This window comes from Balaenoptera ricei, chromosome 15 (genome assembly GCF_028023285.1).
Source record: "Balaenoptera ricei isolate mBalRic1 chromosome 15, mBalRic1.hap2, whole genome shotgun sequence".
Taxonomy (NCBI): Eukaryota; Metazoa; Chordata; class Mammalia; order Artiodactyla; family Balaenopteridae; genus Balaenoptera; species Balaenoptera ricei.
This window is the reverse complement of record NC_082653.1, coordinates 74,592,596-74,614,661: the sequence shown is the minus strand read 5'-3', so window position 1 is coordinate 74,614,661 and position 22,066 is coordinate 74,592,596. Positions and strand designations below refer to the sequence as shown.

At 38.5% G+C, this 22,066-nt stretch overlaps 1 protein-coding gene across 4 annotated transcripts in view; it reads right to left on the bottom strand.

Moving 5' to 3' along the window:
* TPST1 (tyrosylprotein sulfotransferase 1) overlaps positions 1-22,066 on the bottom strand; it is a 116,864-nt gene that overhangs the window by 41,979 nt on the left and 52,819 nt on the right. For 3 of the 4 annotated variants that reach the window (XM_059897827.1, XM_059897829.1, XM_059897828.1), the window contains exon 3: positions 14,378-14,576. In XM_059897827.1, the coding sequence (XP_059753810.1) occupies positions 14,378-14,576 (199 nt within the window). Of the gene's footprint in view, positions 1-7,599; positions 7,943-14,377; positions 14,577-22,066 lie in introns of those variants that run through there. The other variant, XM_059897830.1, reaches the window with a different exon arrangement.

The following is a 22,066-nucleotide window of genomic DNA, read 5'->3' as shown; positions in this document are numbered from 1 at the left end:
AGAACTTCTGGCAGAAAACACAAATTATTGGGATACATTTATGAATGACAGTGCCAAAATGGTGACAGAGAAGATGAGAAAGATTTGACTCTGAAAAATGATTCAAAGGGCACAAACTTGCTGTGGCTATTCCCTCAGGGTAGTCTCAGACTTTTAGACTGACCCTGTGGACAAATTCCTGCATTTCTAAAACCAGTTTTTATCCTTTAGAACACAGTGGAAAATTTTCTGTCATCTTATCATTACCTCATTTTTTTCTATGTCATCTTTTCTCTCCAACTACCTATATATTCCCTCTGGATAAAAACCAGGTCTTTGCTTCTCTTGAAGCAACTAGAAGGTATTATGCCTAGAGCAATTATTTAGTAATTACTTGTTTAATAATCAAAGCCTTAAAATGATATACTCAAACACAGACTGAGTTATTCTAAGAGACAGTAAAATGTACTACTTTGAACCTTCTTATATATTCTTTTTTTAAAAATAAATTTTTAAATTTATTTATCTTTGGCTGTGTTGGGTCTTCACTGCTGCACGTGGGCTTTCTCTAGCTGTGGCGAGCGGGGGCTACTCTTCGTTGCGGTGCGCGGGCTTCTCATTGCAGTGGCTTCTCTTGTTGTAGGCTTCAGTAGTTGTGGCACGCTGGCTCAGTAGTGGTGGCTCATCGGTTCTAGAGCACAGGCTCAGGAGTTGTGGTGCACAGGCTCAGTTGCTCTGCGGCATGTGGGATCTTCCCGGACCAGGGCTCGAACCCAGCATTGGCAGGCGGATTCTTAAGCACTGCGCCACCAGGGAAGTCCCTATATTCTTTATAGAATGCCTTAAGGAAACAATTCTGCCTGCTTTCAAAACCAAAGCAAAATACTTGAAAAAAAATGCCAAGTTAAGGAACTGAGTTAAATTCTACAGTTGTTACTTTGAAGGTCTATGAAAATCTTAGAAGAATGGGATAAGTATTCCTTTAACTAAAACAGCTAATATTGGGATTTCCCTGGTGGCGTAGTGGTTAAGAATCTGCCTGCCAGTGCAGGGGACACAGGTTCAAGCCCCGGTCCGGGAAGATCCCACATGCCGCGGAGCAACTAAGCCCGTGCGCCACAACTACTGAGCCTGCGCTCTAGAGCCCGTGAGCCACAACTACTGAGCCCGCGTGCCACAACTACTGAAGCCCATGCGCCTAGAGCCTGTGCTCCGCAACAAGAGAAGTCACCGCAATGAGAAGCCCACGCACCACAACGAAGAGTAGCCCCCGCTCACTGCAACTAGAGAAAGCCCATGCGCAGCAACGAAGACCCAACTCAGCCAAAAATAAATAAATAAATAAATAGATTTATTAAAAAAAAAAAAAAAAAAACAGCTAATATTTGAGTACAAGAAATAAAGGAAATGAGCAATAGCTAAAGATTCATCACACTTCAAATTCACCCAGGATAGTGTTAGTTGGAATACTCCTACTATAGCCCAGAAGCTCAATTACAGTAATGTAGTCAAAAGAGGGAATTTTTCCTGGAAGTTAACTAGGATGTCTCCCACAGCTGTGGCAAGGGCAGAGTGGGAGATGATTTTCATAGACAACTAGAACAGGACTTCAAATAATGGATGCCCTGAATGCCTGTATCACTTACAGCCACTGAATCAATATTTCTGAAAACCAAGTCCAAAGTGTGAGCCTGCATATGGTTGAATAACAATGCTAATTGAATTCACAGCCATGTAAGGTATCATATTAATGTTAAGGCATTGATTGAAAGAATGAGATCCTGAATATTAGGATGAAGCTGTTTGGGAAGATTCTGATATAGCTGAGCATCTTAAATGTTCAAATTCTGCTGAGCCTTATATATCAGTCAGGATTTAGACAGGGCAGTAAAACCACTATGATTATTAAGAGAGCTTGTGGATAAGTCCACAGGGAGCTATTGCCTTTGGGTAGCACACCACCTCTGTGGGTCAGCTGCCAACGGAATGGTGGTGGACCTGGAGCCACTGTCGCTCAGGAGGGCCAGCACTCAGGTGGAAGAGCTGGATGTGGAATGGAAAAGAGCAAGGACAAGCACGACAACACCAGGCTCCTCTGTGTCTATCACTGCATCTGCCTGCAAAACCTCCAGGAAGAAATGGCCATCGCTTTACTTCCACCTCTCAATCTCACACAATTTCTTCCATGGACAAGCTCTCGCCTAGAACAATACAAAGAAGAGAATTCTGGGAAGGGCAGTTCCCAGAGTTAACCAAGTTGACAACAGAACAATACAACATATCTACTAATCGACCAACCTTCCCAGTTTGCCCAAGACTATCCCAGTTTTAGCACTGCAAGTCCTGTACCCCAGGAAACCCCTCAGTCCTGGGCAAACCAAGATAGTTGGTCATCCTACCTTCCTTGCCAAAAGAGGCAGTCTTTGCTCTCTGTCTGAAAAAGTTGGCATCCTCTTGCCAAAGAACCTTTCATGATCTCTCTTGAGGTAGTCACCTAGCAGGAGAACAATGACCCACCCACCACCTCTTATTGCTTCTAAACTTAGAACTAGACTTAAATCCCAGCAGGCCCCAGAGACACGAACACTAAGTCAGACCCAAGAAGAGGTTCTGTACACACCACAAGAATTTCAAGATTTTGCCTTTTTGTATCTGCAAAACCTAGGTAAAGTGTAGTAGAAATCCTAAGACCAGAGCAGAAGAAAAGTAATGTTGGATTAATCCAAATTTATTGATATGGATACAGAGATTTTGGATGCAATGTGTTAAGCTTGAGTACCTGGGAATAACTAACAATTTCTTGTCTTGTTCCTGATCTTAGTGGAAATGGTTTCAGTTTTTCACCATTGAGGACGATGTTGGCTGTGGGTTTGTCATATACGTCCTTTATTATGTTGAGGAAAGTTCCCTCTATGCCTACTTTCTGGAGGGTTTTTATCATAAATCGGTGTTGAATTTTGTCAAAAGCTTTCTCTGCATCTATTGAGATGATCATATGGTTTTTCTCCTTCAATTTGTTAATATGGTGTATCACATGGTTTGATCTCCGTATATTGAAGAATCCTTGCATTCCTGGGATAAACCCCACTTGATCATGGTGTATGATCCTTTTAATGTGCTGTTGGAGCCTGTTTGCCAGTATTTTGTTGAGGATTTGTGCATCTATATTCTTCAGTGATACTGGCCTGTAGTTTTCTTTCTTTGTGACATCTTTGTCTGGTTTTGGTATCAGGGTGTTGGTGGCCTCGTAGAATGAGTTTGGGCGTGTTCCTCCCTCTGCTATATTTTGGAAGAGTTTGAGAAGGATAGGTGTTAGCTCTTCTCTAAATGTTTGATAGAATTTGCCTGTGAAGCCATCTGGTCCTGGACTTTTGTTTGTTGGAAGATTTTTAATCACAGTTTCAATTTCAGTGCTTGTGATTGGTCTGTTCATATTTTCTATTTCTTCCTGGTTCAGTCTCGGAAGGTTGTGCATTTCTAAGAATTTGTCCATTTCTTCCAGGTTGTCCATTTTATCGGTATATAGTTGCCTGTAGTAATCTCTCATGATCCTTTGTATTTCTGCAGTGTCAGTTGTTACTTCTCCTTTTTCATTTCTAAGTCTATTGAGTCTTTTCCCTTTTTTTCTTGATGAGTCTGGCTAATGGTTTATCAATTTTGTTTATCTTCTCAAAGAACCAGCTTTTAGCTTTATTGATCTTTGCTATCGTTTCCTTCATTTCTTTTTCATTTATTTCTGATCTGATCTTTATGATTTCTTTCCTTCTGCTAACTTTGGGGGTTTTTTGTTCGTCTTTCTCTAATTGCTTTAGGTGTAAGGCTAGGTTGTTTATTTGAGATGTTTCTTGTTTCTTAAGGTAGGATCGTATTGCTATAAACTTCCCTCTCAGAACTGCTTTTGCTGCATCCCACAGGTTTTGGGTCATCGTGTTTTCACTGTCATTTGCTTCTAGGTATTTTTTTATTTCCTCTTTGATTTCTTCAGTGATCTCTTGGTTACTAAGTAGTGTATTGTTTAGCCTCCATGTGTTTGTATTTTTTACAGATTTTTTCCTGTAATTGATATCTAGTCTCATAGCGTTGTGGTCGGAAAAGATACCTGATACGATGTCAATTTTCTTAAATTTACCAAGGCTTGATTTGTGACCCAAGATATGATCCTGGAGAATGTTCCATGAGCACTTGAGAAGAATGTGTATTCTGTTGTTTTTGGATGGAATGTCCTATAAATATCAATTAAGTCCATCTTGTTTAATATATCATTTAAAGCTTGTGTTTCCTTATTTATTTTCATTTTGGATGATCTGTCCATTGCTGAAAGTGGGGTGTTAAAGTCCCCTACTATGATTGTGTTACTGTCGATTTCCCCTTTTATGGCTGTTAGTATTTGCCTTATGTATTGAGGTGCTCCTATGTTGGGTGCATAAATATTTACAATTGTTATATCTTCTTCTTGGATTGATCCCTTGATCATTATGTAGTGTCTTTCTTTGTCTCTTGTAACAGTCTTTGTTTTAAAGTCTACTTTGTCTAATATGAGAATTGCTACTCCAGCTTTCTTTTGATTTCCATTTGCATGGAATATCTTTTTCCAGCCCCTCAGTTTCAGTCTGTATGTGTCCCAAGGTCTGAAGTGGGTCTCTTGTAGACAGCATATAAATGGGTCTTGTTTTTGTATCCATTCAGCAAGCTTGTGTCTTTTGGTTGGAGCATTTAATCCATTCACGTTTAAGGTAATTATCGATATGTATGTTCCTATTACCATTTTCTTAATTGTTTTGGGTTTGTTATTGTAGGTCTTTTCCTTCTCCTGTGTTTCCTGCCTAGAGAAGTTCCTTTAGCATTTGTTGTAAAGCTGGTTTGGTGGTGCTGAATTCTCTTAGCTTTTGCTTGTCTGTAAAGGTTTTAATTTCTCCATCAAATCTGAATGAGATTCTTGCTGGGTAGAGTAATCTTGGTTGATCCCTGAAAGTATAGTCTTAGGAAACAGGATTTAAAATACACAATGGAGGGGGGATTCCCTGGTGGCGCAGTGGTTGAGAATCCGCCTGCCAATGCAGGGGACACGGGTTCGATCCCTGGTCTGGGAAGATCCCACATCCTGTGGAGCAACTAAGCCCGTGCACCACAACTACTGAGCCAGCGTGCCACAACTATTGAAGCCCGTGCGCCTAGAGCCCGTGCTCCGCAACAAGAGAAGCCACCGCAGTGAGAGGCCTGCGCACTGCAGCAAGGAGTGGCCCCCGCTCACCGCAGCTAGAGACGGCCCAAGTGCAGTGGCGAAGATCCAAGGCAGCCAAAAATAAAATAAATTAAAATAAATAAATAAAAGACACAGTGGAGGAAGGAAAGACATTTCCTAGAACCCAGAAGATCCTCTATTACACTTGTTTACAATGGAAAGTTAATGGAAAATTACAGCAAAACAATATAGGCATGACCATTATTGGCACACATCCTTTTAGAATGAAGGTTTGGGTCACCATCCGACCAACATGGTTAGTGAGGGCAAATGGAATATGAAATAGCTAGAGAAAGAAAGAAATTACAAATACCATCCATGATCACGTGGCAGGTGCAGAAATGAGGACTACAATAGTGTTATAGATATTCTTCCTGCTTTGTTATGAATATATCTGAATAGATTAACTATTTCTTTTTTTTCCCCTCCCTTTCCCATTCCCATACGCTCTAATATAAGGTGTATTACTTAGGGCTGACTCTATATCTCAGTACTTAGGTTTCAGGATATCAAAGACGGAATGTGACTCAGCTAGGGGAGTAAATAAATATCACCCAGAAATGAATAAAGTGCAATGTGAAACACAGTGTCTCCTCTTTTGGGGAGATGGTTAGTATGCTTTTAGTTTTGTAAGGGATCATTGCATCATGTAAGGTGGAAGCACAATGTCATTATCTTTATTTGGAAGTTAAATGGGGTTAAAATGGCAATGTATGTACGTCAGGCTGGCAAAGAGATAAGCAGTGCTGGACTGTCCGTGGTCAACTGGTACCACCAACTACTTTTGTCTAAGGCAGAAAATTAAGTCTCCCATAATTCCCTTCCCTGTGTGGTTCTGAGTAAAAGGCTGCCAATGAGAGAAAATATGATTTTCTCTTTTATAAAAGAGATTTATAAAATGGAAATGAAGCAGAAGCCATTGTTCTCAAGACACGCAGTGCTTCCACAGACCTCTCCTAAAGCTCCCACTTCATCCCCATGGCATGACTCACAGGTCCTTCCTTAGGCTCCCTTACTGAGGTCCCACTTTGACAGCTAGATGCAGTTTCGAGGGCTTCTCTGCAAACTCTGGCTTTCCACCCACTTCAGGCTTAAATCATTAATGCCTATTTTCCTGATCTTTCTATCACAGATTTATCAGTTCATTCTCTATTCTTCTTTTATATAAAATGTCCAGTATATGATAAAAATTTTCCAGACCCTCAGTTCTCCAGTTCTCCCACACTTGTGTAAGCCATAATTAACATATTAAACCCCTCACTCCTGTAATACTTACAGTAGCTCTCTTTCCCCAACTGAATGCAGACTGATACAGTAATAAAGTACTGCCATAGCCACTGGAGCTCACTTCTGGGTGATGGAGCATTTCTCACATAAGGTAGAATCCCTATGAACTGGGCCATAACTTCAAATATTGTCTACAAGAGCTTCATATCAGGATACAGTATTTTTGGTTGAAGAAATATTCTTATTCCTATGTCTAAGATTTATTTTGCTAATAAAAATCATTTTATTAAACACCTACTAATTCTCAAGTATTAAGTTTGGTGCTCAGCATACAAAATGCATATGTGGTCCTTGCCTTTGAAAAGTCCTTAGTGTAAAAGAAGCAGCATATAAGATAAAAAATCATAATATAGTGTGACAACTGCAAGAGCAAAGGCAGGCACAAAGTATAGTAGAAGGATCTGTGGCACAGAAGAGGTGTCATTTGAGCTGAGTCTTAAAGGACAAAGTTGTAAAATGAAGAAGAGAAGCAAGATAATCAAGGCAGGAAGAAGAGTAAGTGCAAAGGTACAGAGGTATACAAATGTGCCAAAAGAATGAAAGGCAGGTAGTGGGGTGTGATTAGAAGGATAAAAAGAGATAAGGTTGAAAAGGAAGGTTGAAAGCAGAAGACAAAGAATCTTAATGCTATTCTGAGTTCCATTATGGTTACGAAGCAGGAGGTCTCAAAAGACCCAAAAGACCACCGCTCTCATCAAAACAATCAGAAAATACCAGACAAACTAAACTTCATACTATTCTTTAGAGCCATCAAAAAGCAGTGGATGCAAAGAAGTCTAAATGAACCCAATTCCAGAGAAGGATGAGTTCTTCAAAGGTGAGCAAAGAGCCCCTTTCTACCTTGAATCAACTGCCTACTGTGCATATAGGTAGGCAGAAAAGCAGGCCTACCAGAGGTGAAAGATTTTGCTGATGAGACAAAAAGAAGCTGAACTTTTAGTGGCAGTGTGGACTGGTATGATGGATCCAAATCTAGAAGAGCCCCAGGTGTAAAAATAAATCTCTTGGTCTAACAATTGTACCCCAAGGGCCTTTTGTTGAGTAAGTAACAGTGGGAGCAGAGCTAGAAAGGAGAGAGAGATAGCCCAATCTTTTATTTTAATAAATTTATTTATTTATTTATTTTTGGCCGCGTTGGGTCGTCATTGCTGTGCACGGGCTTTCTCTAGTTGTGGCGAGTGGGGGCTACTCTTCGTTGCAGTGCGCAGGCTTCTCATTGCGGTGGCTTCTCTTGTTGTGGAGCATGGGCTCTAGGGCACGCGGGCTTCAGTAGTGGTGGCGCACGGGCTTAGTTGCTCCACGGCATGTGGGATCTTCCCGGACCAGGGCTTGAACCCGTGTCCCCTGCATTGGCAGGCGGATTCTTAACCACTGCACCACCAGGGAAGTCCGAGATCGCCCAGTCTTGTGTGGTCCTTAGCTTCCAGGGCCCTGCTGCAGTTGCAATCCAGAGGTGAAATAAATTAATTTAAGCTTCAACCCATCTCCCTGCCAGCTGTTATTTTTAAAAAGTCAAAGAAGTCAACCTTTTATCTACAGCACACAGGAAACTGTGGGTTGGGCTAAAGGTCAAATCTCCACAATCTCATTTAAATCCAGAAGTAAACTAATTAAAACTGTTGCTCAGCCACAGCTCGGCCTGACACACTGAAATTTGAATGATCAGCCAATTACCCTAGCTGCCTGACAGAAAAAAGAATATGCCCTCTCTGGGAAAAATAAAGCAAAAATATTATCTAGGTTACTCTCTACTCTTCTTTTATACAAAAGGTCCAGTATGAAATCAAAACTTCTAAGACATGTGAAGAAGCAAATAAGTATAACTCATAATTAAGAAAAAAGGCCAAAAGACAGACCCATGTATAAGAACTTTAAAATAATTATTATAAATATGTTAAAAGAATTTAGGGACTGCCCTGGTGGCACAGTGGTTAAGAATCCACCTGCCAATGCAGGGGACGCAGGTTCGATCCCTGGTCCGGGAAGATCCCACATGCCACAGAGCAAATAAACCCATGTGCCACAACTACTGAGCCTGTGCTCTAGGGCCCACGAGCCACAACAAGAGAAGCCACCACAATGAGAAGCCTGCGCACCGCAACGAAGAGTAGCCCCCGCTTGCCAAAACTAGAGAAAGCCCATGCACAGTAATGAAGACCCAACACAGCCAAAAATAAATAAATGAGTAAATAAATAAGAATTGAGAGGAAAAGATGAACAGAATGGGTGGAGAGATGGAGGATTCCAGCAGAGAAATGGAAATTCTAGAACTGAAAAATAAACTATCTGAAATGAAGTCACTGGATGGGATTAATGGCAGACCAGACACAGAAGAAGAAAGGATCAATGAATTCAAAGATAGGTTAATTAAAAACAAATCAAACCTGAGGCCCAGACTAGAGATGGCAAAAGAGACGATCAGTGAATTTGGCACATTTTAGTCAAACTTCCAAAAACTGGAGATAAGAGAAAAGTCTTATTAGCAGCCCCCCTCCCAAAAAAACCCAAAAAACTATTACATTCATAAGAATTTTAGTTGACTTCCCATAAAAACAATGAAAGCCAATAAAATAACATATTCTAAGTGCTGAAAGTAAAACAAACAAACGAAACCCAAAAACTTGTCAACCTAGAACTCTATACTCAGCAAAATATTCTCATATAATGGAGAAATAATGACATTTTCAGATAAACAAAAGCTGAGAGAATTAGTAGCCAGCATACCCTTACTATAAGAAATACTAAAAGAATTTCGTCAGGGTAAAAAGAAATGACTCCAGATGAAAATCTGAGTCTTCAGAAAAGATGAAAAAGACCATTTGTGGCTCACAGAAAAGTCTGCAGCTCCTGTCAGAGAGCAACTACCATAAACAAACAAATAAAAAAAGAGGTATAGCTAACAAGGCGAGCTAAGAGCCAATAGTGGAGATAAAATGAAATACTTAAACAAACTAGACTGATGCAAAAGAAGGCAGGAAAAAAGAAAGAAAGGGACAAAGACAGACGTCCAAATAGAAAACAAACAGCAAGGTGGTAGATTTAAACCCAAACAGGTGAGTAATAACGTTACATGTAAGTAGATTAACTAGTCCATTTAAAGTCAGAGATTATGAGATTAACAAACAAGACCAGCTATATCCACTTATAAGCAACATACTTTAAATATAAAGACACAGATTAAGAGTAACAGGACGGAAAAAAATATACCATGTACACTGCATGCATAAAAACAACGAAGTGGCTATGTTTACATCAGACAAACTAGACTTCCAGAGAGAAACATCAGAGATGATGAGAGACACTTCATAATGATGAGTTAATTCCTCAAGAATATATAAAAGGGTTTGCTCCTAATAATACTGATTCAAAACACATGAAGCAAAATTGACAGAAATAAAAAATAATCTTTTTCCAAAACTGATAAAATTAGACACCCCCTATCAATAAGAATTAGAAGATTTGAGCAACACTGTGAAACAACATGACTTAATTGATATTTACAGAATTCTGCAACAGCTGCAGAATACACATCCTCTCAAGTGACATGTGAGAACATATGCTGGCCATAAGGCAATTTTCAATATATTTCAAAGGACTGAAACCACACTGAGTCGTTCTCTAACCGTAAAGGAATTAACCTAGAAACAAACAATAAAAAGATCACCAGAAAATCTCCAAAGACCTGAAAAGTACATGCCATTCTAAGAAGTCTGGGCTCTATCCTATAGTACTAGTGGAGCTATTCAAGGTTTACACAAGGGAATGATATATTCAGATATAATACATTCAGATTTGAACTTTTAAAAAATAACTTTCATTGAATATTTAAAAAATGTAGCAGAAGAATGACTGAACACACTCACATACACAAAGGGGAATAAACCATAATTCATATAAAAAATGAGGAGAAACTGAACTAAAGTACCTGAAATAGGATTGAATCAAGATATTTTCAAATGCAGAATCAAGGGGACTTGGTGACCAATTAATTACATGTGATCTGCAAAGCCAGTTAATCCTAACTAACTTTGATGACTAGACAAATAGGAATGCTACGTATGGAGACAGGAAAAACAGGTAGAAGCAGTTTCTGATGGGTACAGGAACTAGAAAACACAGGTGTGCATTACAGGTTCTCCCATTAATGCAAGAACATCAATTCTAACTGCTGCAGCTTCTTACTGTTTGGTTCAGGGATATAACCCAACTCCCCCTCCCAGCTCACTTAATTAATATTCAAGTTCCTTCTTGTTTGCTCTGTGGGTTCTGCACACTGATATGTGCTTTTCCATTTGACTATGTGCTCTTCTTTAGTACTGTCTAGTCTGGTTTTCAACTGGATATTGCATTCACACTTGGATCTGCTTTTCAGCTTACCCTCCGGGTTTAGTAACCAGGTATTTGAACTGTTTTCTGGCTTGACCCACGTGTCCTGAGGACTCTGCTCCGCACAGCTGCTCACTGGCTCACAGACAACGCAAATACAGATAAACACAGCCTCATCCCACCCCTATTCTAGATTCTTGCTCAGTTTAGTGAACAATCCATCTAGCTTCTGCCTATCAAGGAACAACTTTGGACAATAAGTTCATTTGGACATTGAGTTTGAGGTCCTTGTGAATATCCAAGTGGAGAGATACAGAAAGCAGGTGGAAAAAAATGAGCCTAGGGCTCAGGAAAGAGACCCAGTAGGAGATAAAGATTTATGATCATCAGCAAATAGGTTGTAATCAAAATCACATGAGTGGATGAGCTTAAGGAGACTGTAAAACAGAAGTCCTTAATCTGATAGGCTTCAGGGGCATCTATGAATCCACTGAAATTGTGGGTAAAATTCTGTGTATGTATGTGTCTGCATTTCTCAGATAGGGATCCATAAATTTCATCAGATTCTCAAAGGTCGATAACTCTAAAAAGATTAAAAACCTATGGGGGAAGGAGATGGCTAGAATGTAATCTAGAGGGCACTCCTTACTAAAATGTGCTACAATTGTGGGATTAGAGACCATGGTGGGAAAGGGTATGGAATCTGTGAGCATTTCATTTCCAATTTACCATCTGAGTCACAGCAACCATGAAGCACATGATTTTCTATTCAAAATTGGGCAACATCTCCCCAAAATACACTGACTCAGACACCAGTACTTCTAGATTACCCCAAATTGTACGAAAACTAGAATTTTTAGGCCTAGAGCTTTGGATTCTATATTCCCAGTCAAAACGTGAATTTCTTCCCCACTCCCATCTCATAAATAAAGGGCACAATCTCCACAGCCACCTTCTTTCTCTGGAGTCCATCTCAGGTCACAGCTGACAATCGAAGATCACTTTTTAACCATTACTTTACGAAATTTCATGATCATCAATGCTGGATATATTAGCATCTGAGTTTTTACAGGCAAAAAGCTCTGAAAATATATAGTCCAACCCCATAAAACAAGGATGTCAGCTTGAATGCATTATCACAAAGTGCTCAAAAATGCAATTATAGTTCACACTTTATCTTTTTTTCCTCAAAATTATTTGTCACTTTAGAGGTAGACAAAGATGGTGGGGAGGTTTATTCCAGTGTGCATTTTGAAACTCTTTCAAAAGCCACAAATGTGTATGAAACAAATTCTCTAGTCACAAGGATTCAAACCACAGCATTCTTCCCTCTACTTAACCACTCAAGCAAGCCAAGAATAATCTAGCTGGTCAACTCACATGTAGGAAAACTATAATGTCTACTACTTGGGGAACCTCTAAATATCACTTACACATGTACCTTGGTTTATAAAAACCATTTCAGTATTGTACAAAGGAGAAAGCTATGAATTACCAATTACCAAGAGATTAAAAAGGACTATGATAATGCACTGTATACTTTGCCTTTAGCAGAATGTAATTCACAAAACCTTAACACATATAAAACTTTTTTCAAACTTACGAAATGTTTCATAGAAGAATATATACATATAGGTAATAACTGGAAAATGGTCAATTATATTAATCAATGAAACCTATTAAAATTAGCAAAAATCTAAAATAAAATTACCTATATTATGCTGGTAGTTCAAAAGAACAAAAAAAAATTTATCAACATATATCATGCACCTTAAAAAAATTTCAGATATTTTGACGTGGTTTAATTCCACTTTCATTAGTCTAGCCCTAAAAAAACCCCCACTAAAAGGTAGTATGTGCAAAGATGTTCACTGTAGCACTATTTGTCAAACAGAAAATTGTAAACAGCAAAAGAAAAATGGTAAAATAAATTATAGAACATATACTAGGGATACATTTTATTTGTTTGTTCATTCATTCATTCACTTACTACTGTGTTTCATAAAGGATTTAAGGTGGCTCATAAAATGATTTATTTATACAACCATGAAAAATTATGTTTAAAAAGCATGTGCACAATGAGAAAATGCTCATGAATATTAAGTGGAAAGGGCTGAATACAAGATTGTGCATGTGCAAAAGTGAGATGTAAGACAAGTATTCTTACCTTTGTTTAACAACATGCAAAGAAGAAAGAGAAATCCATCAAAATGCTAAAAATAGTATTTGTCTGGGTGGTAACATTATAGGTAAATTTTATTCTCTTATCTTTTTAATTTTATAAGTTTTATAAACTAAGTTTATATTTTTATAATAATGCTTGTATGTATGAAAAATATAAAAAGGATAAAGATTATTTTAAAAATAAAAAAAATCTGCCTCCATATATGATGGTTTATAAGAAAATAGCTCTTCATATATAGCCACTAATGACTTGAAAAAAGAAAACAAAAGTAATATCTAAGAGTAAAAAATCCACATGGAAATCAGCCTCATGAAATATAAGTTTGTTTGTCGATTAAAGGTATCAACAGAAGAACAGACTAAAGAGATGATATATTATAAGGCTGTGGGGAGGAGAGGACACTGACATAAAAAAAAAATACCAGAGAAAGGCAAGGAATTTTAATCTTGAAATCCAACAGCCTATCAGTGAACTTACGCTAATACGGTTGTCTTATTTAAACTGTAGTTTCAAAAAATACCACATCTATAGACAGAAAGTAGAATTGTGGTTGCCAGGGGCTGGAGGAAGGGGGAATGGGTAATGATTATGTAGTTTCAGTTTGGAAACATGAAAAAAGTCCTGGAGATGGATGGTGGTGACAGTTCTACAACAATACGAATGTACTGGACTGTACACTTATAAATTGTTAAAATGGTAAATTTTGTTATTTAAATTTTACCACAATAAAAAAAAATACATTAAGGTATGATTTGAAATAGATTATACAGGTAAGGTATATATTCAGATTTTTTGAGTTTTCAGCTTTTCTCAAATAAGATTATAAAGATATGAGCATAACTTATAAAAGAAGTAGTTGTAACTACACTTTAATAGTAACTTTCTCTCAATCAGAGGGTTGTTTATTGTACCTATGTAATAATTCTTCTCATGTAGCCAATGTTTAGTTTTCAGGTGTCAAGAAATCATGCCTCATCTAAACAAAGGTTGAAAAGTAAAGTAGCCATTAGATTCAAAGTAAAAAGAAACTAGAAGTAAGTGAGGTCACTAATAATTCTGGTGTTTATGCAAATTTATGATAATCAGCTATGAGAATAAATCTTCCCAACAGTAAGCACCATTCTTAGAAATTGGGAAAAATAGATTAAAGAATTGTCCCCATAGTCCCTGGAAAGAGCCACAGTTATCCTTAAAATGCAGTGGAAGATTTCTGATGATAAAGCATTTTACAAATAGGATTTTTCTAATTTAAAATAATTTTCTGATCATAAAAAAGCAAGGAACAAAATCAGAAAAAACTTTTTAGGACCCCAATTCCATAACCAGTTTTCTCAATTCACTTTAAAAATCTCACTTACCCTTCTAGTGTTTTCAAGGATTTTGGGATCAGGTTTTCCATAGTTAGGTGGATTGGCATACGGGTCATATCCAAGTTTGGCAAGCATGGGTGCAATCACTGCCATGTCTTGTAAAACATCTGGAGGTATCTTCCCAACCCATTTTGATAGAGCTCCCACATTGACTGGCTTGATGACTTGGTCTGTAGATCTCTCCACTCTGAAAACAATATAATGTGAATAAACATGTATTTAGAATACTGAAAACAGTACTGGAAATTATTTTTGATGACTTTAAAAATTACAAGTCTCCAGATTATAAAAGCTATTGAGAAAGAGTGCATTTTTCAGGCTTGACATTACTTACTAGACTTTTTTTTTAATGTTCTCAATCTGACAGCAATTATTGGCAACCTCAGATTCCTAGAAATAGGAAAAATGGTCAGCTGAAAACATCTGCACAGAATGTATTGACACTTTAATTACAACATTCAGAAAAACATAACAAAGATAAGACTGCTTAGAAAAACAGCTGGTCAACTTACTTGAAATACATTAAAAAAAAAACACAAATAAATAAGATGGCTTGATGAACGATGACTAGAGGAACAGAAAGATGGACAGATTATGTGATAAAGCAAATATAGCAAAATGTTAATTATAGCTAGTGGGTATAATTCTTTCAGTTCTTTGTATGTTTGAAATTTTTCATAATAAAATATTGGGGGGAAAATAGTCAACCATAATCCACTTAGACTGCAAAATATTCATTTGTCCCATTTTTCTGTTGATTTCCTAAAGAACCCTATTTTCTAAGGAAGAAAAAGGAGTGCTGTTTATGACTTTCGATATTACAAAATAAATGTGTTCTACCTCTTGACCTAGAAATTTACTTTAAGCTTATAGTGACACTATATTTGACTAAATAACTCATAATCTTAGGGTAAAATATGATCTAAAATGACATCTAGATTGAAATTGGATCTGAACTAGCAGATTTTGGCCAAATGACTATCAAACAAAAGTGCCTAAGAGAGTTTTATATCATAATACATTAGAAGTCATTCAAACACAGTATTCTAATAAAAGGTTAAAAAGACCTTTTTCTTTAAGTTTTCGATCTCTCGCTGCAGATAACCATTATCTGATGAAGAATCCCTCAAAGGGTCTCCACTCCTTAAAAAATACACAAGAGAGGACTTCCCTGGTGGTACAGTGGTTAAGAATCTGCCTGCCAATGCAGGGAACACGGGCTCAATCCCTGGTCTGGGAAGATCCCACATGCTGCGGAGCAACTAAGCCCGTGTGCCACAACTACTGAGCCTGCGCTCTAGAGCCCGTGAGCCACAACTACTGAGCCTGCCGTGCCACAACTACTGAAGCCCACACGCCTAGAGCCTGTGCTCTGCAACAAGAAAAGCCACCACAATGAGAAGCACGCACACCACAACAAAGAGTAGACCCCACTCTTTCTTGACTAAAGAACATCCTGGTTTGTCCAGGACAGGTCCCGTTTATACCAATTGCCCCCAGCTTAATTATGAACAGCACATCCCACTCACACCCACAAATGTTCAAGTTTGTATGATGAATTATATGGTTACCCTATCCATATACCCTGCACACACCCAAAAACTAAGATGGTCCAAAACTGGACCCATCAACTTCTGCTCAAAATCTACTCCTCTTCATATACATTTTATCTTGATAAATGGCACCACCACCTATCTACAAGGCAAAACCAGAGATCTCAGATGGAACAGGGAGAAAGTAAGATCACTCCCAAGTTATCCAGTTCTAGAGACTCTATCTTTGAGTAGGAAAATCTCTCCTCCAGTCTTACTGCCACTAACCTTAGTTCATGTCACCATCATTTCTCACTCAGATTACTACAAAAGCCTCCTAATTTCCCTGCATTTAAGTAGTTGGCTTCCTTGCCCAACTATCTACCCTTCCACCAGACTGTAAGGAAGGTCTATGTTTTATTAATTTCACGTTCACCAGTATCTAGCATATTAACATATAATAGATGCCCAATAAATGTTTATTAAACTAATGAGTAAAAGCTTTTCATGGGGAAAAAAAACCCCTACAAATTTAGTTTATACAAACATGCTCAAGAGGTCAAGGATCATATATTAATAAGGAGATCAACTGCTACAAGATGAAATAACTAGGGACTTCCCTAGTGGTCCAGTGGTTCAGAATCCACCTTCCAATGCAGGGGACGTGGGTTCGATCCCTAGTCAGGGAACTAAGATCCCACATGCTGTGGGGCAACTAAGCCCACGCACCGCAACTACTGAGCCCGCGTGTTCTGGAGCCCGTGCGCCACCACTAGAGAGGAGCCCGCACACCGCAATGAAAGATCCCACGTGCCACAACTAAGACCCGACACAGTCAAATAAATAAATAAAAAGAAAATAAAAATATCTAGTATATAACCAAACATACTTTATTAAAAAAAAAAATGAAATAACTAGAGAACATCCAAGTGCTGAACTGCGTGATATTTACTGTGGGTGCACTAGGAGTGTTAGAGAATGGGAGTCACATCTGCAGAGATAAACATCTCAATAAAAAAATGCTTTATAGTAAACAAAAAATAATAATTTCTGTTCATTCTATGTCAGGTACTTTGCATATGATATCTACTTTAATCCTTGAAACATCCTTAAGAGAAATATTATCAGTCCCTATTTTTCAACTGTGTTAACTGAGACCCATAAGTGATTTATCCAAAGTCACGCAGTCTGAAAATAATGGAGGTAGAATTTGAACCTACGTCTGTCTGACTCCAAAGCATCTGCTTTACCCAGTTTCTCTTACTGCCGTCCTATTGACGTCAAATCACATCTTGATTTTTACATTCTATGCTTCCCTGAAAACCTTGGCCTCTTTTTCTATACTGCATAGACTAAGTGGTTTTGCCACAGTGATAACATACTACACATGTAATAGGTATATACAGGGCTGTGCCGGTAACACTTAACAACCTGATCTCTGAGAAGGGAAAGGTCATAATTTGTAGCATTTACTGACGACCAATGGTGTAAATACTCCCACCATGGCTGATTTCAAGCTACCAACATGATGTCATTGACCACAGAGTTGAGAAGAGATGCACAAAAATGGGTTCACTGTAGCTGGCTCAATCCAGCTCCAGCAGACCACTGGATATCTATAGGGTCACAATCTCTTGTCCCAAATTCTGAAATCCAAAAACTAAACATTTTCCTGTAACTCATGTGGCAGCAAAACATAACCTGAACTGATAGGAATCTATTTATAGTCTTTATTCTTCTTGGCATAAACAATCATACTCTTTAATGCAGAAATACTGATGTCCTTGATTACAGAGTGTTGACCCAGAACAAACAGAGGATGTTATATAATATGTGTTATGTACATCATATGACCTTTCTAGAATCCAAAAATTTTGAATTCTGAAACATATCTGTGTTAAGCACTGAAGTCACACATAGGGTCTCGTATGTCGTGTTTGGGAAGTTGGGAATGATAGAAGGGTTTTAATCACAGGACTGACAAGACTAGATTGTTCTTATCTGCATTCAATGTTGATAACTATGGGAAGAGTAGATTGAAGGATGGGGTAACCAGGGTCAGAAAAACCAGTAAAGACGTTCAACTATATATTGAAAGAATTGAGAAATGATTAAAGCTTCAACTACAGCAAATGACATAGAGATGGAAAGAAAAAACCTCCATCGATTTGTTTTTTTTTTTTTAATAAATGTATTTATTTATTTATTTATTTTTGGCTACATTGGGTCTTCGTTGCTGCGCGTGGGCTTTCTCTAGTAGTTGTGGCGAGCGGGGGCTACTCTTCATTGCGGTACGCGGGCTTCTCATTGCAGTGGCTTCTCTTGTTGTGGAGCACGGGCTCTAGGCACGCGGGCTCAGTAGTTGTGGCACACGGGCTTAGTTGCTCCGCAGCATGTGGGATCTTCCTGGACCAGGGCTTGAACCCGTGTCCCCTGCATTGGCAGGTGGATTCTTAACCACTGTGCCACCAGGGAAGACCCCGTAGATTTGTTTTTAATTGATCAGACTTAGTGGCCAATTAGATATGGGGAGGAGAGAAAGGAGTCTAGATGAATTCATATTTGACTTGAAGGACTGAATGGACCGTGTTTTCATTCATTACAATAGCATGGAGAAAATGCATAAGTATTGTTGCTTAGTTTTGTTTCAGATGTAGGGAACAAAGGAAAAGAGGTAAATTGATAGTAGTAAGGAACTTACCAAAAGTCTAAAGGAAAATTAGAGTTGACTAAGAGATTGAAATGTAGTATGTGCTCAGTAAACAATAGCTAGTATTATTTTTGCATCCAGAATATAGCACCAGTTCAGAAGAAAAATTAAAGCCATTATTTATCATGATGATTGATTTAAAGATAAAGTCCAACCATCTCTTCTCTGAAAGAGATAGAATTCTAAAATGAAAAGCTTTTTGTTATGTAACCACTGAGTCACAAGATTCACTAGTAGCAAATGCAGTTGCCATGGACTCCTTAGGGGGAAGAACTTGGGAAGGCGTACTGCCTATCAATCAGGTGTTTCTCTTTAAGGCAGCAGTAATGGCATTTTATATTGATTGAGCATAAAGTTCATATTAAATACTTTTTGAATACCCACTATGGGTCAGGTCAAGTGTTAGATACTAAGTATGCAAAGATGAACATGACTAAGTCATGGCCTTCCTCTCAAGAAGCTCAGAGTCCAGTAAGAGAGATAAGCATACACATGATTAATATGCAGCATGATAAATGTGACGACAGAGGTTAGAAACCATATTATGGCAATGCAGATGACAGAACTAGGTCATTCCTCTCCTAGGGTGACATGAGTCAGCGTAAGTTACCAAGTAGCTAAGGTAAAGGTTAGTAATCTATGAGTCACAGGGCAAATCCAGTCCTACTGCCTGTTTTTGTCTGACCTTCAAGCTAAGAATGGCTTTACATTTTTAAATGTTTTTTAAAAAAATCAAAAGAATAATATTTTAAACACATGAAAATCATATGGAATTCAAATTTCTATGTCACAAAGTGGTTTTTTTTTTTTTTTTTTTTTTTTTTGGCCATGCCATGCAGCATGCAGGACCTTAGTTCTCCAACCAGGGATTGAACCCGTGCCCCCTGAACTGGGAGCACAGAGCCTCAACCACTGGACCCCCAGGGAAGTCCCAAAAAGGGTCTTTTCTCTCTGGCTGCACGGCATGTGGGATCTTAGTTCCTGGACCAGGGGTTGAACCCACGCCCCCTACAGTGGAAGCGGGGATTCTTAAAGTTAAAACACAGAACACAAAAGATGAACTTTAAATGGCATATAGAAAAGGGACTGACAATTAGACTGACAGCAGATTTTTCAACAGCAACAACTACAACTAGTGGACAGTGGAATAATACCTTCAAAGTACTAAGAGAAAATCACTGCCAACCCAGACTGAATAGAACAAAAATAATCTTCCAAAAATTAAAGATTTTTCAAATAAATCTTAGAATAAAATAAAAATCCTAAGTCCATACTATGCACAAATGTAAGCAGCAAAAACTGAACAAAACCCCATCTTTTAGGCAAAAAATAATTGGGAAAAGGGACCACTGGAGTCTAAAGAGTATTATAAGAAACATCCTCATTATTTTTGACAGATTTCTCTCACCTCTTTGCCCTAATGGTGGCACCCAGCATGCAGAAATGCACAGTGATGGTGCAGGCAGCTAAAACGCTGAGTGAAAGCCCTACTTCTGGCCAGAATAACGAGAAATGTAGCCTCTGGGAGCCAGGGAGCGTTAGGGAGAAATCAAGGGAAAGAGAGAGCCAGACAAGACGGGAATAAAGACACAGGCCTACTAGAGAATGGACCTGAGGATATGGAGAGGGGGAAGGGTAAGCTGTGACAAAGTGAGAGAGTGGCATGGACACATATACACTACCAAACGTAAAACAGATAGCTAGAGGGAAGCAGCTGCATAGCACAGGGAGATCAGCTCGGTGCTTTGTGACCACCTAGAGGGGTGGGATAGGGAGGGTGGGAGGGAGGGAGACGCAAGAGGGAAGAGATATGGGAACATATGTATATGTATAACTGATTCACTTTGTTATAAAGCAGAAACTAACACACCATTATAAAGCAATTATACTCCAATAAAGATGTTAAAAAAAAAGTGAACTTTGTTAAAATTATATTATATAAAATGAAAAAAATAAACTGAAAAAAAAAAAAAAAAGAGAGAGCCAGAGAACATGTTCCATAATTTTGCATATGAATCAGCACAACTTCCAACTCACACCTGGGAGAGACTGAAGGAAGCACAGCAAAGGCTTTGAGAATTAAACTATGAAATAAACTGCCACCAACGCTCCAAACTCATAAATGATTTGTGAATGAGAAAAACCCAAAGCAGCATAGCAAAGTCTGAAAACTAAACTGATACTGGAAACACTGTTCACAGAAGGAAACACAAACTTGTGGTTTAGAAACTAACCAGCTTGATTACCCACCACAACAGAAAAATCTTCATTCACCAGAGGATTCTAGCAGGACTCAGAGACTCAAAACATAACTCCAAAAATACTCAGATACAGAGAACCAAGAAAATGTGATCCAATATTGAGGGGAAAGACAATCAAAAGATGCACGGGAGGGAACACTCTCTAAGTAATTTATAAGGCCAGCATAACTATGTAACAAAACTGAAACCGCATACCTCACATTGGGACTTGAACCCACGGGCCGGGACTCGAACCCAGCCAAAACCCAGATTGCGACTTGAAGCCACGGTCTTGTAATTAGAATCACTAACCTGGTGTCAGGACTTACTGAGGCTCAGGTTCTTTATGTCTCAGCGCAGAAGGAATTCAGCAAGAGGCAAAGTGATAGGCAAGGAGTAGCTTTATTAATATAGGACGCTTGCGAGGGATACAAGCAGGCAGGCAAGGGGGCTCTGCCCCAAGAATTAAGCGGGCTACATTTTTATAGTCAAAGGAAAGTGGGGAGGGGGAAAGGACCACCTTCTTCCTCATTCTTTGAGTAGACGTTAGGCTTACTTACATCATTAGCTCCTCCTTCTCATCAGGCAAGAGAGTGTTTGACTCTATAAGGTCAAACTAGGACTATCATGGTGCTTATGCAAATCAGCAGAAGGGTGGTAACATATACTAAAATACATTAAATCATCACAGATTTCAGTATAATGAGGGTCTTCTCCTTTGGAATGTCACCTTTCCCTTACATTCTTGTCCTTGATCCTAAGGATATTATCTTGCTGGACTCAACCATTAACTTACAATGGTCTCAAAAATAAAACAAGACAAAAACTTACAGTGGTCTCCCAAAGTTCCCTAAGGTTCCCTCTCTATCTATCATCCCCTAGCGGGATTTCTAAAACTACCTGTGTAACTATCCTACTCTATCCCTATCAAAACCAGACATAGAGTATAGGAATAATAAAAATTACAGGTATCACTTGTGAAATATATATAAAAATCCTAAACCAAAAGTTAGCATATCAAATCCAGCACTAATTATCAGATGATAATTAGTGCTCCACTAAGTTGGAGTTTTTCCAGAAATTCAAGGTTAAATCAACATTACAAAATCTATTAATGTAACTTACATTAGTAGCTTAAAAGGAGGAAAAAAAGTCATATAACTACTTCAGTTAGGTAAATTAACCTCTGTGGTAG